The sequence below is a fragment of the Salvelinus sp. IW2-2015 genome, linkage group LG1, assembly GCF_002910315.2.
Source record: "Salvelinus sp. IW2-2015 linkage group LG1, ASM291031v2, whole genome shotgun sequence".
Classification (NCBI taxonomy): Eukaryota; Metazoa; Chordata; class Actinopteri; order Salmoniformes; family Salmonidae; genus Salvelinus; species Salvelinus sp. IW2-2015.
Genome location: NC_036838.1, coordinates 22,514,727 through 22,528,549, shown reverse-complemented (window position 1 = coordinate 22,528,549; position 13,823 = coordinate 22,514,727). Strand labels below are relative to the sequence as shown.

The 13,823-nt window shown below is 40.7% G+C and overlaps 1 protein-coding gene across 6 annotated transcripts in view; it reads left to right on the top strand.

The window, feature by feature from the left end:
- Positions 1–3,004: 3,004 nt before the first annotated feature.
- Positions 3,005–13,823, top strand: part of LOC111962601 (calpastatin) — a 79,290-nt gene continuing 68,471 nt past the window's right edge. The window contains exons 1-2 of one of the 6 annotated variants that reach the window (XM_070443060.1): positions 3,005–3,236; positions 6,762–6,851. In XM_070443060.1, the coding sequence (XP_070299161.1) occupies positions 3,183–3,236; positions 6,762–6,851 (144 nt within the window). In that variant the 5' untranslated portion in view covers positions 3,005–3,182. Of the gene's footprint in view, positions 3,237–3,633; positions 4,002–6,761; positions 6,852–13,823 lie in introns of those variants that run through there. The other 5 variants (XM_070443013.1, XM_070443034.1, XM_070443069.1 and 2 more) reach the window with 5 other exon arrangements.

Here is a 13,823-nt window from a genome sequence, read left to right as displayed (position 1 = left end):
TGTATTTTGGGTAGAGTAATAAAACCCCCTATTACATATTCCTGTGCCTGCCTCCGATCCTTATACAACGTGACAGACAGACACCGTTTGTCACCGTTATAGTGCAACTAATGTATTGTTTAGTTTAGTGGCTTTGCTGGCATGCATCTAAAAAAAAATGGGACGTTTGCCCCACCAGGGGAAGATAAGGTCTTACAAACCTAAAGTTGGATAATCCAAACTTGTTAACCACCTTCTCCACCTGTTTCTTAAATGTTAAGTTGGAGTCCAAAATGACGCCGAGATACTTGATGTTAGACACAACCTTCAGATTCTGCCCGTCGACAAGAACAGCTCGTTGGGAAGAATCATTGGTTTTCTTTAGAGAAGTACATACAAACAGTCCAGTCAATATTTAAATGCAGGCAAGAATCAGTCATCCATTTAGCATAGCTTCAGTTAACTTGTCGTCAATTTTTTGAGTGTACATACAGGACTGTATCGTCTGCATAAATATGCATTGTCAACTTGTGGGCAAGCAAGTGGGAGAATTTTTTTAGATGGTGAACAGAAGGGGGCCTAATATTGACTGAGTGTCTCCCAGACTAACCCTTTGGCTTCTTTTTGTCAGATAGGAATACATCCAACTAATGGCTTCAGTGGACACATTAAGGGAGGGTATTTTGGAAAAGAGGACCTCATTATTCACAGTGTCAAATGCCTTTATTAAGATCCATAAAGACTGCGCCGACTTCACCACCTATGTCCAGTTTAGAGTTAATGCACTCCAGAAAATAGCAATTGGCTGTTTCGGTAGAATGGTTAGTTCTGAATCCAAATTGCATTTGATGTATGGAGTTTCCCTGAATGAGGTGATCAGTCAGATGATCAGCCACCCATCTTTCTGCTACTTTTGATAGCACTGAAAGAATGCTTATAGGTCGGTCATTTTCCACCAGTGTTGGGTCACCAGATTTTTAAACAGGTATCACTGCAGCAGACTTCCAAGCATTGGGGAAGAACCCATATTTGATGGACAGATGAACTAGATGTACAATAGGGGAAATCAAATAATATTTGTGTGTCTTCAGGAATACAGTGTCTTGACCTAAATACATATTTTGTTCTAGAGCTCCTGAAGAAGCTGATAATACTGTCCACTGCAGAAGCTGAGATTTCAGGAATTTTGAATATTGGTTTATTATTATCCATGGGGGGTGAGAACTGGGGTCGTGCTTGAAAATCTTTGACCCAGTTCCCTGACAGTCAACAAAAAAATTGTTAAAGGTGGTGGATATTAWATTGGAGTCTTGAATTAGAATCCCATTAACCTTTAAATCAGGATGCTTTTTGGACTATTCAGCTCCTCTCCCTGTTAGTTTGTTGAGATTTTCCCAAATCACTTTGCCATTTCCTTTTGCTTCATTGATCACTCTGAGGACGAACTCTGCTTTTGCTTTTTGTATATTCCATACCAAATWATTTTTCAGTGATATAAATATAGGTAAGTTGTCATGCTGACCATATTTCAGTGTTTTTSTTTCAAGGAAAGCTCCTGTTCTTTCTTTTGCTTCCAGATGTCCTCGTTGAGCCATTGTAAAGAGGTTTTACGTCTTGGCTTATGTTGAAATTTCCTGGTAAAAGATGTATTCACGTTGTCAATAGCTGACAGAAATGTTCTGTTTCAAGACTCTGGGTKTTCATTGCGTAACAGATCAGACCAGTCAATTTGACTTATAGCTGCGTCGTAGTTACTCTGCTTAATTTTTTTATTTTTTTTTGCGTACTGTTGCACATTGATATGGTTRTTAAAACTATTTCTAGTGAGCTTTCTAACCATCAATGTAACATTGTGGTCAGATATGCCAGTTAATAAGTTAATGGACTTAGTTATTCGATGAGGCCTGTTAAAGAACACCAGATCAATCAAAGTCTGGGATGTCTGTTACTTTGGCTGGTCCTTGTATTATTTGAGTCAGGTCAATATAGATTAAATGTGTGGGAATATCCATTATGGAATATCCCTGTGGCAACCAGTGCCATTGAATACCACCAGGGGGCATAAACGATAGACCCCTCACTGGGAGTGTAACGAAAACAATCATGTGTGACTCAGACATTCTGTGGAATAATGGGGTGTGGCTTCTCTCTCTTCTGCAAAGTAAAAGCCAGGACAAAATTATGTTTACAAACCACAGAACTCATCTTTACATCTAGTAGCCTATGGAAAGGAAATCCGCAATCTAGATAAGCGACAACATTCATGTACGCTCGCGGGAGGGGTATAGCCTACTACAAACAGGATCAATGAGTTAGTCAGCTAACTTTGATAAACAACCAGAAATAACTACAGATGTTCTGGATCATTAAGAGATCTGGATTTAGATGTGTTTTTGGTTGTTGAGTKAATTAGACCATGCCCATTTCAAGCTTATCTTTCAAAAAAAATAAAACGTTATTTCAGAATATTTCGGCAAGTTAGCTGGCTAACTCATTGATCCCATTGATTCTGCTTTGTAGTATACCGCCTCATGCAGCTGGTGAGGCTACATTAGGCCAACAATATGAAGCTGTCAAGAATAACATGTGAGTGCATAAAGAGGGAAAATGTAGGCATATAACGTGCTGAAGTATTTTATGGCCAATCTGGAACAAGCCCTATCTATCGGTTGTGTTTGGTAGACCAGATGTGTCCATATACATGTAGATATGTTTGAGGATTTGCCTTTGATCCTTCCCTATATTTACTTATTTACTTCACTAAGTAAATCATTGGGATGTGATGTCATACGAAATACATTCAAATGAGATTAGCAGGAGATTTAATGGGTATGTTACCTCAGGTTCTTTATTCTTGGCTACTGTGTATGATTTTCGGGAGGTTGTTGGTCTATTAAAGTGACTGGGGAACTATAGGAAGGAAGTGTGCTACTGATACGATAAGAAACTAAAGACAAAAGCCCCCATTTCTTAAGTACTTCAACCTCCTGATTCACACGGTCACACACACACACACACACACACACACACGTCGATTTCATTTGAGCAAAAATATTTTGAGTTCATAGCGCGAGGGGCACACTTTCGCGCCAGAGGGGCCAATTTGATTCACTCGGTTCCCCAGCCAGCCAGCGGTTCCTAGAAGAATATCTGTTGAGCCACCGTTAAGTTTTGGAAATAAAAAAGGTATTTGCGTTGCAGCGATGCCACACAAAAAGAGAAGCCATGCCCATGGCCATCATAATAAGTCACCGGAGGTGAGTTTTCCTTCTAAATAGTTGTTGCGGGMTAGGCTGCTTTTTCATTAAAATGTTTAAATGAATTAACCTCGGTCAAGAGCGGGCCACAACTGTGCAATCGACCAAACAACGGTCCAACGTTTGGATGCAGGAATGTCCAATGAGTAGGCTACGCGCGAGTTTTGCCTCAATTGGCATCCTCTTATAGATCGTAGCCAGGTACATATCTCTAATAACTAACTTTGAGAAAGGATAAGCTGATATCCTTATGGAAAAGAGTATAGGCTACTATATTGCAACAGTAATCGTTTRATCTGAGGCATTTGCATTACGCACCAATTGCGCAATCACCCCCATCAACCCCAAACAGGAATTGTSGTTTTGGACGATAGACTATAAATGCAGTTCAGCCGTCGATTGTCAGTGGGTTATGCGGAAAAGATAGACTCGTCTGGCAAACTTAACTAAAAYGAGAATTAGCTATATGCCGTGAAATGCAAACCTAGCAGTCTCTTGACATCACCACAGCCGCGCTGTATAGACACTTCGTTTAGGGTACGATAATGTTCAGTCGGGTTTACTGTAACATTGTTTGAACACACAGGGAGTGGCCCTCTGGAATGCATGGGAAATAATTATGCTTTAAAGGTACACGGGAGACAGGCTAGACTAGAGGTGACACATATTTAGACAGAGGTATCCGTAGGCAATAGACGATTCTTCTCATCTTCACCGCTTCTCACAGTTTCCATCATGGCGTATGCTGCCTATTGGACCAGCCTTGTGAGTATATGGTTATAAGCCACCGATTTCTCCAACTTCTGTATTAACATAACATCCCTCTGGTAGCGATGTGTCTGAGTAAATCCATCTCCATTCTAGGAAGCATTATTGTAGTAGAGACTTCGCCTTAAATAGTTATACAAACAGCCATTCCAACMTTTGTCATGGTAAAGTTGATACACCCTGTGTTGTGTTGACGTATTAGTTTACAATAAGTTATAGAATCAACAAGAAGCCTATTGATATGAAATGAATGACTTATGTTCTGGACCATAAAAAAAGGGTTGGGCCAGCATTTCTTGGCAGGTCAGAGCATTATTTTGTAGGGCGTGTGACTGTTTAAACATTAGACATGATAAAATACACATTCAGCTCCTGGCACAATTGTCTGTACTTTTACAGATGCAGATTTAGAGAGGCATTGGGGTTGGTCAGCCTATCACCTTTAACTCTTGTTTGAATACAACTGTTAGATATCCAAATATGGTCGTTATGTCCACTCTCTGAACGTCTCCTGAGTGTGCAAGTCCAAGTAGAGACTGAATCATTTGTTACCTCTTCACTTACATATCTCATAAAGTTGTTTTTAAAGTACCATGGCACATAAGGGATCATTTGTAAAACCAATATGGCAGTTCCATGCTGCCTGGATCTTTAATTTAAAGACCCTTGCTCCCTTCGGTCTCAACGTAGACTTTGATCTGAAGCCATTCTTGTGATTATTGTGACTTTGCCATTTGTAATTGTTTGTAAGCTTGTGTAGTCTAAAATGAATCTATGATCGTATGCTATCCATTTGTTTTTTGTATACTGCTCTTTGTATGCCATTTTAATATTTGAGAATTAACCAATGATCTTAGGCCACTCTTGGCCATGATTACAGACACCTTTGTGTCTTTTGACACTATATAAACGAGTCATCCCGCAGTGTTTGTGATTATACCCTGATGAAGACAGCTTGGCTGTCGAAACGTTGGTAATTACATTTTTGCATCTGAGCTCCTAGAGTGTGCGGCTCTCCTTTATTTTTAAGTTTTCTACTCCGCTAGCCAGCACCTCGCCTAAATAGGTGTTCGTTTCTTTTTCTACTAGATAGTTCCATGCTACCATCTGAATTTTGATGGAACTTTTTACAGTATCATAAGCTGGTTGTTATAACCCGCTATTACAGGTTAATGGCACTCTTCTAATATAATAAAATGGAGCATAACTTCATTGCCTTCAGAACATTATAGGCTTTACGGCAAGTTAGGGACTTTACTGTAATATCCAAACCAACATTAGTGACCTTTCAGACAATGGGTGCAGATGACCACTTCTTTACAAGACCCAGGTGGTTGTCTGTGGACCTATTTTTTATTTTTTTATTTCACCATTATTTAACCAGGTAGGCTAGTTGAGAACAAGTTCTCATTTACAACTGCGACCTGGCCAAGATAAAGCAAAGCAGTGTGACACAGACAACAACACAGAGTTACACATGGAATAAACAATAAACAAGCCAATAACACAATAAACAAGCTAATGACACAGTAGAAAAAAAGAAAAAGAGAGTCTATATGCAGTGTGTGCAAAAGGCATGAGGAGGTAGGCAATAAATAGGCCTTAGGAGCGAATAATTACAATTTATCAGATTAACACTGGAGTGATAAATGAGCAGATGATGATGTACAAGTAGAGATACTGGTGTACAAAAGAGCAGAAAAGTAAATAAAAACAATATGGGGATGAGGTAGGTAGATTGGGTAAGCTATTTACAGATGGACTATGTACAGCTGCAGTGATCGGTTAGCTGCTCAGATAGCTGATGTTTAAAGTTGGTGAGGGAAATAAAAGTCTCCAACTTCAGCGATTTTTGCAATTCGTTCAAGTCACTGGCAGCAGAGAACTGGAWGGAAAGGCAGCCAAATGAGGTGTTGGCTTTGGGGATGATCAGTGAGATATACCTGCTGGAACGTGTGCTACGGGTAGGTGTTGTTATCGTYACCAGTGAACTGAGATAAGGCGGAGCTTTACCTAGCATAGACTTATAGATGACCTGGAGCCAGTGGGTCTGGCGACGAATATGTAGCGAGGGCCAGCCGACTAGAGCAAACAGGTCGCAGTGGTGGGTGGTATAAGGTGATTTGGTAACAAAACGGATGGCACTGTGATAGACTTCATCCAGTTTGCTGAGTAGAGTATTGGAAGCTATTTTGTAGATGACATCGCCAAAGTCGAGGATCGGTAGGATAGTCAGTTTTACTAGGGTAAGTTTGGCGACGTGAGTGAAGGAGGCTTTGTTGCGAAATAGAAAGCCGATTTTAGATTTGATTTTGGATTGGAGATGTTTAATATGAGTCTGGAAGGAGAGTTTACAGTATAACCAGACACCTAGGTATTTATAGTTGTCCAAAAATTCTAGGCCGGAACCGTCCAGGGTGGTGATGATAGTCGGGCGAGCGGGTGCGGGCAGCGAACGGTTGAAAAGCATGCATTTGGTTTTACTAGCGTTTAAGAGCAGTTGGAGGCCAGGGAAGGAGTGTTGAATGGCATTGAAGCTCGTTTGGAGGTTCGTTAGCACAGTGTCCAAGGAAGGGCCATAAGTATACAGAATGGGCCTTCAAAGGGTGCAGTTAGGTATTGGAGCACACGCACACTCAATTGTCTTGACTACATGTGATTTGTTTAACATTAACATTGTATATTTGTGTGGGTGTGTGTGTATGCGTGTGCGTGCTTGTGATTCTGTGTGTGTGTGTGTGCGTGMGTCTTTTGCAGCAGAGAACAGGTCCTAGTACCACACTTGGAGAGAAGCAGGTGGATGGCCGGTCTTATAATACTCGAGCTGCTGCAGCCTCTAAGGCTCAGGTAAGACCCTTCTAAACAATGTTGACATCTTGGTGCGGATACACTTGACAGTTACCTCTGGTAGTGCAGAGGTGGTGCACTCAACTACACTAATGTGATGAATAACTGACTTAGAACTGAGGACCTGTGTTTTCTCCGAGTCAACAGCTAGACTTTTGTCTGTGCCACAGCTGACGTTCCCTTCTGGGGAAAAATAAAGTTATGCTATACTATTCTATCCTATTCTATTCTACTTTAACTCTGTAGACTTTGTTGCCCTCTGGTGGGGTAAAGAGGCATGTACTTAGTCACATGAATGAGTGGGATAACATGTGGGCATGCAGGCTGCTAATTTCACCACACACTTGACTGGATCCATTTCTTTATCCATATCAGTGATCTGGTTTCACAAGGCTCTCTGGGACTTTGTTTGTTTGGTTGCAACTTTTGTCAAAGTTAGAAGTTACTGACTTAATTTAAATGGAATGTTTATGTTACATGCACATCTTATCAAGCGATTCAAATCGATCCGGAGGTAGTTCACAACAAAAGTGTGTCTTAGTTCCAGTGTGTCTTCCCAAGATGCAACAGCTGGTTTTACAGGCTTGGTGAGCTGACACAACACATCACTGAAGGTGTTTTTAGAAGCATGAGTGTGCTTGATGATGCGTGGACAAGACAAGTCTGGAATGTGTGATTGTATGCCTCAGTGCCTGTCTATACACAGAGTGTACAAAACATTGGGAGATGTTCTTTCCATGACATAGACTGACCAGGTTAATCTAGGTGAAAGCTATGATCCCATATTGATGTTACTTGTTAAATCCACTTCAAAGTGTAGATGAAGAGGAGGAGGCAAGTTAAATAATATTTTTTAAGCCTTGAGACATGGATTGTGAATGTGTGCCGTTCAGAGGGGGAATGTGCAAGACAAAATATTTAAGTGCCTTTGAACGGGGTATGGTAGTAGGTGCCAGGCGCCCCAGTTTTAGTCTCAAGAACTGCAACGTTTTTCAGGCTCAACAGTTTCCTGTGTGTATCAAGAATGGTCCACCATCCAAAGGACATCCAGCCAACTTGACACAAATGTGGGAACGATTGGAGTGAGCATGGGCCAGCATCCCTGTGGAAAGCGTTCGACACCTTGTAGAGACCATGCCCTGACGAATTTAGGCTGTTCTGATGGCAAAGGGAGGTGCAACTCAATATTAGGAAGGTGTTCCTAATATTTTGTACACTCAATGTATATATGTAGGCTATGTGTGTGTGTACACATGTGCTTTTTCAACTGTGAAAAAGTCAGCCAGGTCGAAGTTCGTCCAGGTCCCCAGGATGTTGGGAGATGCCTTCAAAACCCGGCACTAGGGGCAACGGTGAGCGCTATTACCATCAAGTATCCTTGTGGCTTGCTAGGATGTTGGGGATGGGGGTGGCGGCTGGTTGTAAGCAGCAAGCTCTGACTTTGAGGTTTTCAATCCAAATATGTATATAAACCCTGGAATGCTGATGCTATCCATTGGCCAATGAGAGGCTTTAAAGCCACCGACAGCCATATTGAAAGAGAAGTCCTACATAGGAATTAATGGAATTCTACAGTATTTAAATGAAATGTTTAAGTATATTTTAGTGTAGTGGGAACAGCGACATTAGAACTTTCAAAAAAATATTTTCTTATGTTTAGCTCACATAATATAATTTAAAAAATATGAATGAAGGTGTCTGTAATAGAATAAAGGTGTCAAAAACAAATGTTGACATTAATAAATGCATTTCTATAGCTTCCAAAATATTTTTTTTACAACGATGGGGGAGTGCCAAGATGGAGGCGTGGTGGTTTCAAAACAGCTCCCCCTGTCAGTCATCTAGTATATATAAATCATTGGTTCAGTCCCAGTGCCAGGAACTTGTTTTAGTTATACTTTTTTAAAAGGTGAACTGCTCTCACCGATTCTGCATGTGTTTTTCCGGTGCTCGTTAAGAAATGCGGTGGCCATTACTGAAGCCCAAACAAGAGTTGTCTTAGGGGTGTGGTTTAATGTGGGTGTTTCTTGGGTGTGTCTTCGCCATTCAATCACAACAAACAAACAAGGGCAGTAGTGAGTAAATTAGTGACAGCGAGGTAAGCTAAGCTAGCTTTGCTATGGAGAGAAGTTTTGAAGTTGAGGACTTCTCTTGACTGACTCGCCATCTCAAGATGATCTGCTAATTCAGTTCTATGTGTAGGCTAAACCCCAGTAGTGGAAAAAGTATGCAATTGTCATACGCAAAATGACTCAAGTGAAAGTCTACTTTKGTAAAAGTCAAAAAGTATTTGGTTTTAATTATACTTAAGTTTCAAAGGTAAGTGTAATTGCTAAAATATACTTAAGTATCAAAAGTAAAAGTACAAATCAATTCAAATTCCTGATATTAAGTTAACCAGAGGCATAATTTTCTTGTTTTTTAAATTTACTGATAGCCAGGGGCACACTCCAACACTCAGACATAATTTACAAACAAAGCATTTGTTTAGTGAGTCCACAAGATCAGAGGCAGTAGAGATGACCAAGGATGTTCTCTTGATAATTGTGTGAATTTGACCCTTTTCCTGTCCTGCTAAGCATTCAAAATGTAACGAGAACTTTTGGGTGTCAGGGAAAATGTATGGAGTAAAAGGTAAATGATTATCTTTAGGAATGTAGTGAAGTAAAAGTAAATATTGCCAAAAATATAAATAGTAAAGTACAGATACCCKAAAAAACTACTTAAGTAGTACTTTTAGGTATTTTTACTTAAGTACTTTACACCACTGCTAAAGCCTGCGCTGACCTTATGTTTAGCCAACCTGACAGCAGCTAGCTAGTTAGCATAGCTTGGTGATAGCTAGCTACAGCAGGCTAGCCTATCTAGCTAGCTGATATTTCTCTGACGAATCACAGTTATGCCAAGATAGGAAGAAGTACCAGTATCTGGAATGTATTTCATGAAACACTCGTTCTACAACACCTTGCTACAAAAGTAGCTTGCGGCTTTAAGTTTTTATCAGGTCATGTAAATACACGTTACCGTGAAACCGATATCATCAACTGTGAGTTGAATGCCCAGTCTTCAGTGAGCTCAGCTGTCAACACAATATTCTATAACTGGCTAGTCTCGTCTCCTTATGTCCGCTGATAGATATTTCCCGCAGGAAATCCCGTGGGTGTTTGTGTTACAAAGACAAAAACAATTCTACAGTAAATAGGCTATCATATTGATTTGCTTATTAAGACAGTATGCCTACTCTAGCAAATGAAAATAAGTTGTGTGTTGAGTACAACCACAGATAGAACAAAGAGCATACAAATATTTGGTACAACTTCCGCTGTCCCAGAACTAACATGGCATTCTATTCTATTCTAAGGATTTGGCTGTCTKACCACACACTAACATGCACAGCTCTCTGGGTGAGGTTCTGTATTCAYGTCTCCAGTGGGTGATGAAGTCCCTTCCATCTATGTAATGTATTACAGGTTGTGGACAGGTGCAGTCAGGTGGTGGCTGGAGGGTTGGAGGGCATGATACTCCATCCTGGATATGACAAAGTTTGCCTCAACCRATGGGTCCAGCAGGCAGAGTTCAATAYTTACAGGCAGATGTGAGTTGCAGGAAGATGTCACTTTTCTCATAGAACTCTGTAGCTACTGAACAAGCTTCCTCCAGGAGGAAGCTTTGAATTTGTCAGTAGCCTACAGAGTAATATGAGAAYAGTGCAATTGCTGAACTTATATACAATGCCTTCAGTAAGTGTTCATACCCCTTTACGTATTCTACATTTTGTTGTGTTATAGCTTGAATTCAAAATAGATTAAATATAAAAAATTCTCACCCATTTACACACAATACCCCATAATGACAAAGTTTATGTTTTTTTGTTGTTGAAATACAGTAGTATCTWATGTACATAAGTATTCACACCCCTGAGTCAATTCATCTTAGAATCACCTTTAGCAGTGATTTGGGCATTATGATGCAATACTTTTCATTGTAAACATAAATAATGGGCGCAGGAAAGAACAGAGGATTCCCCTTTTTTGCATTTCAACCACCAGCCAATGTGATCACAACACACCAGAGAAGCTCTCGCCATTCAAACTTCCCCACCAGTTCACTGTGTGAACGCTGTAGCTTATTTTATATGCAGCAAGCAAGGCGCTTCTTTCCTTGAATATATATATATATATATATATATATATTATTTATTATTTATTTTTGTAATTGCTCAAAATATGTGACCAGACTACAGTGCCTTCAGAAAGTATTCATACCCCTTGAGTTGTTCCACATTTTGTTGTTACAGCTACACACAATACCCCATAATGACAAAGAAATACTTTTTTGTGAATATATATTTATATTTTTTAAATACAGAAATATCTAATGCACATACCGTAAGTATTCACACACCCGAGTCAATACATGCTAGAATCACCATTGGCAGTGATTACATCTGTGAGTCTTTCTGGATAAGTCTCTTAAGAGCTTTGCACACCTGGATTGTACAATATTTGCACATTATTCTTTAAAAAAATCTTCAACCTCTGCAAGTTGGMTGTTGGTCATCACTAGACAGCCATTTTCAAGTCTTGCCATAGATTTTCAAGCCGATTTCAGTCAAAGCTGTAACTAGGCTACTCAGGAACATTCAATGTTGTTTTTGGTAAGCAACTCCAGTGTATATTTGGCCTTGTGTTTTAGGTTAGTGTCCTGCTGAAAGGTGAATTTGTCTCCCAGTGTCTGTCCAGGAGACTGAACCAGGTGTTTGGCTGTGCTTAGCTCTAATTCCTTTTATTTTTACCCTAAAAAAAACTCCACAGTCCTTGTCAATGATAAACATACCCATAACATGCAGCCACCACCATGCTTGAAAACATGAAGAGTGGTACTCAGTAATGTGTTTGTTATGTTGGATTCGCCCCCAAAATAACGCTTTGTATTCAGGACATTAAGTAAAAAATTTTGCCACATTTGTTTTTGCAGTTTTACTTTAGTGCTTTATTGCAAACAGGATGCATGTTTTGGAATGTTTTTATTCTGTACAGGCTTCCTTCTTTTCACGCTGTCATTTAGGTTAGWACTGTGGATTAACACCAATGTTGTTGATCCATCCTCAGTTTTCTCCTATCACAGCCATTAAACTCTSTAACTATTTTAAAGTCACCATTGGCCTCATGGTGAAATCCCTGAGCAATTTCCTTCCTCTCCATGTACTGAGTTAGGAAGGATGRCTGTATCTTTGTAGTGACTGGGTGTATTGATACACTATCCAAAGTCTAATTAGTAACTTCACCATTCTCAAATGTACTTTTTCTACCAATAGGTGCCCTTCTTCACAAGGCATTGGAAAACCTCCCTGGTCTTTGTGGTTGATTCTGTCTTTGAAATTCACTGTTCGACTGAGGGACCTTACTGATAATTGTACGTGTGTGGTACAGAGATGAGGTAGTCATTAAAAAATCCCTCCATACCCAAAATCCCTCAACCATTCAATTCAACAATAACAAAAGACAGTGAAAAGTAACAGATGTGTGTTCTATAATTTTTATGCTGAGTGCAAGATCTCTGCCAGTTCATACATCTGTATCAACCTGTCTTTTAGTCYGGGGACTCCATGACAAACCATCTCTCTRGTCCTCCATCTGTAGAAAAACAAGGTAGAGTTGATACACACGGCACTGATTACATCAATGGTTGTTAGGTGAATTCCAGGACAGACAAGTGATAGTATTTTGACCTATGACCAGATCAAATGTGACCAACCTGAAGTAGGACTGGTGCCTGGTCACATAATGCCTCAGCCTTCTGCTCCTGACAGAAACAAGCATCTCTCTGGTAAGAAGAAGGGCGMGGGTGTATGATTTATGATTAACGAGACGTGGTGTGATCATAACAACATACAGGAACTCAAGTCCTTTTGTTCACCTGACTTAGAATTCCTCACAATCAAWTGCCGACCGCATTATCTACCAAGAGAATTKTCTTCGATCATAATCACAGTRGTGTATATTCCCCCCCAAGCAGACACATTGACGMCCCTGAAAGAACTTCATTCAWCTCTATGTAAACTGGAAACCACATATCCTGAGGCTGCATTTATTGTAGCTGGGGATTTTAACAAGGCTAATCTGAAAACAAGGCTCCCTAAATTCTATTAGCATATCGATTGCGCAATCCGGGCTGGCAAAACCCTGGATCATTGTTATTCCGTGACGCACTTCCGTGACGCATATAAGGCCCTCCCCTGCCCTCCTTTTGGAAAAGCTGACCACTACTCCATTTTGTTGCTCCCAGCCTATAGACAGAAACTAAAACTGGAAGCACCRGRGCTCAGGTCTGTTCAACGCTGGTCCGACCAATCGGATTCCACGCTTCAAGATTGCTTCGATCACGTGGACTGYAATATGTTCCGCATAACGTCAAACAACAACATTGATGAATACGCTGATTCGGTGAGCGAGTTATTTGGCAAGTGCATCGGTGATGTTGTACCCACAGCGTCTATTAAAACATTCCCCAACCAGAAACCATGGATTGATGGCAGCATTCACYCAAAACTGAAAGCGCGAACCACTGCTTTTAATCAGGGCAAGGTGACCGGAAACATGACCGAATACAAACAGTGTAGCTATTCCCTCCGCAAGGCAATCAGAGACAAAGTGGAATCGCAATTCAACGGCTCAGACTCGAGAGGTATGTGGCAGGGTCTACAGTCAATCACGGACTACAAAAGAAGAACCAGTCCCGTCGCGGACCAGGATGTCTTGCTCCCAGACAGACTAAACAACTTCTTTGCTCGCTTTGAGGACAATACAGTGCCACTGACACGGCCCGCTACCAAAACCTGCGGGCTCTCCTTTACTGCAGCCAACATGAGTAAAACATTTAAACGTGTTAACCCTCGCAAGGCTGCAGGCCCAGACGGCATCCCCGGCCGCGTCCTCAGAGCATGCGCAGACCAGCTGGCTGGTGTGTTTA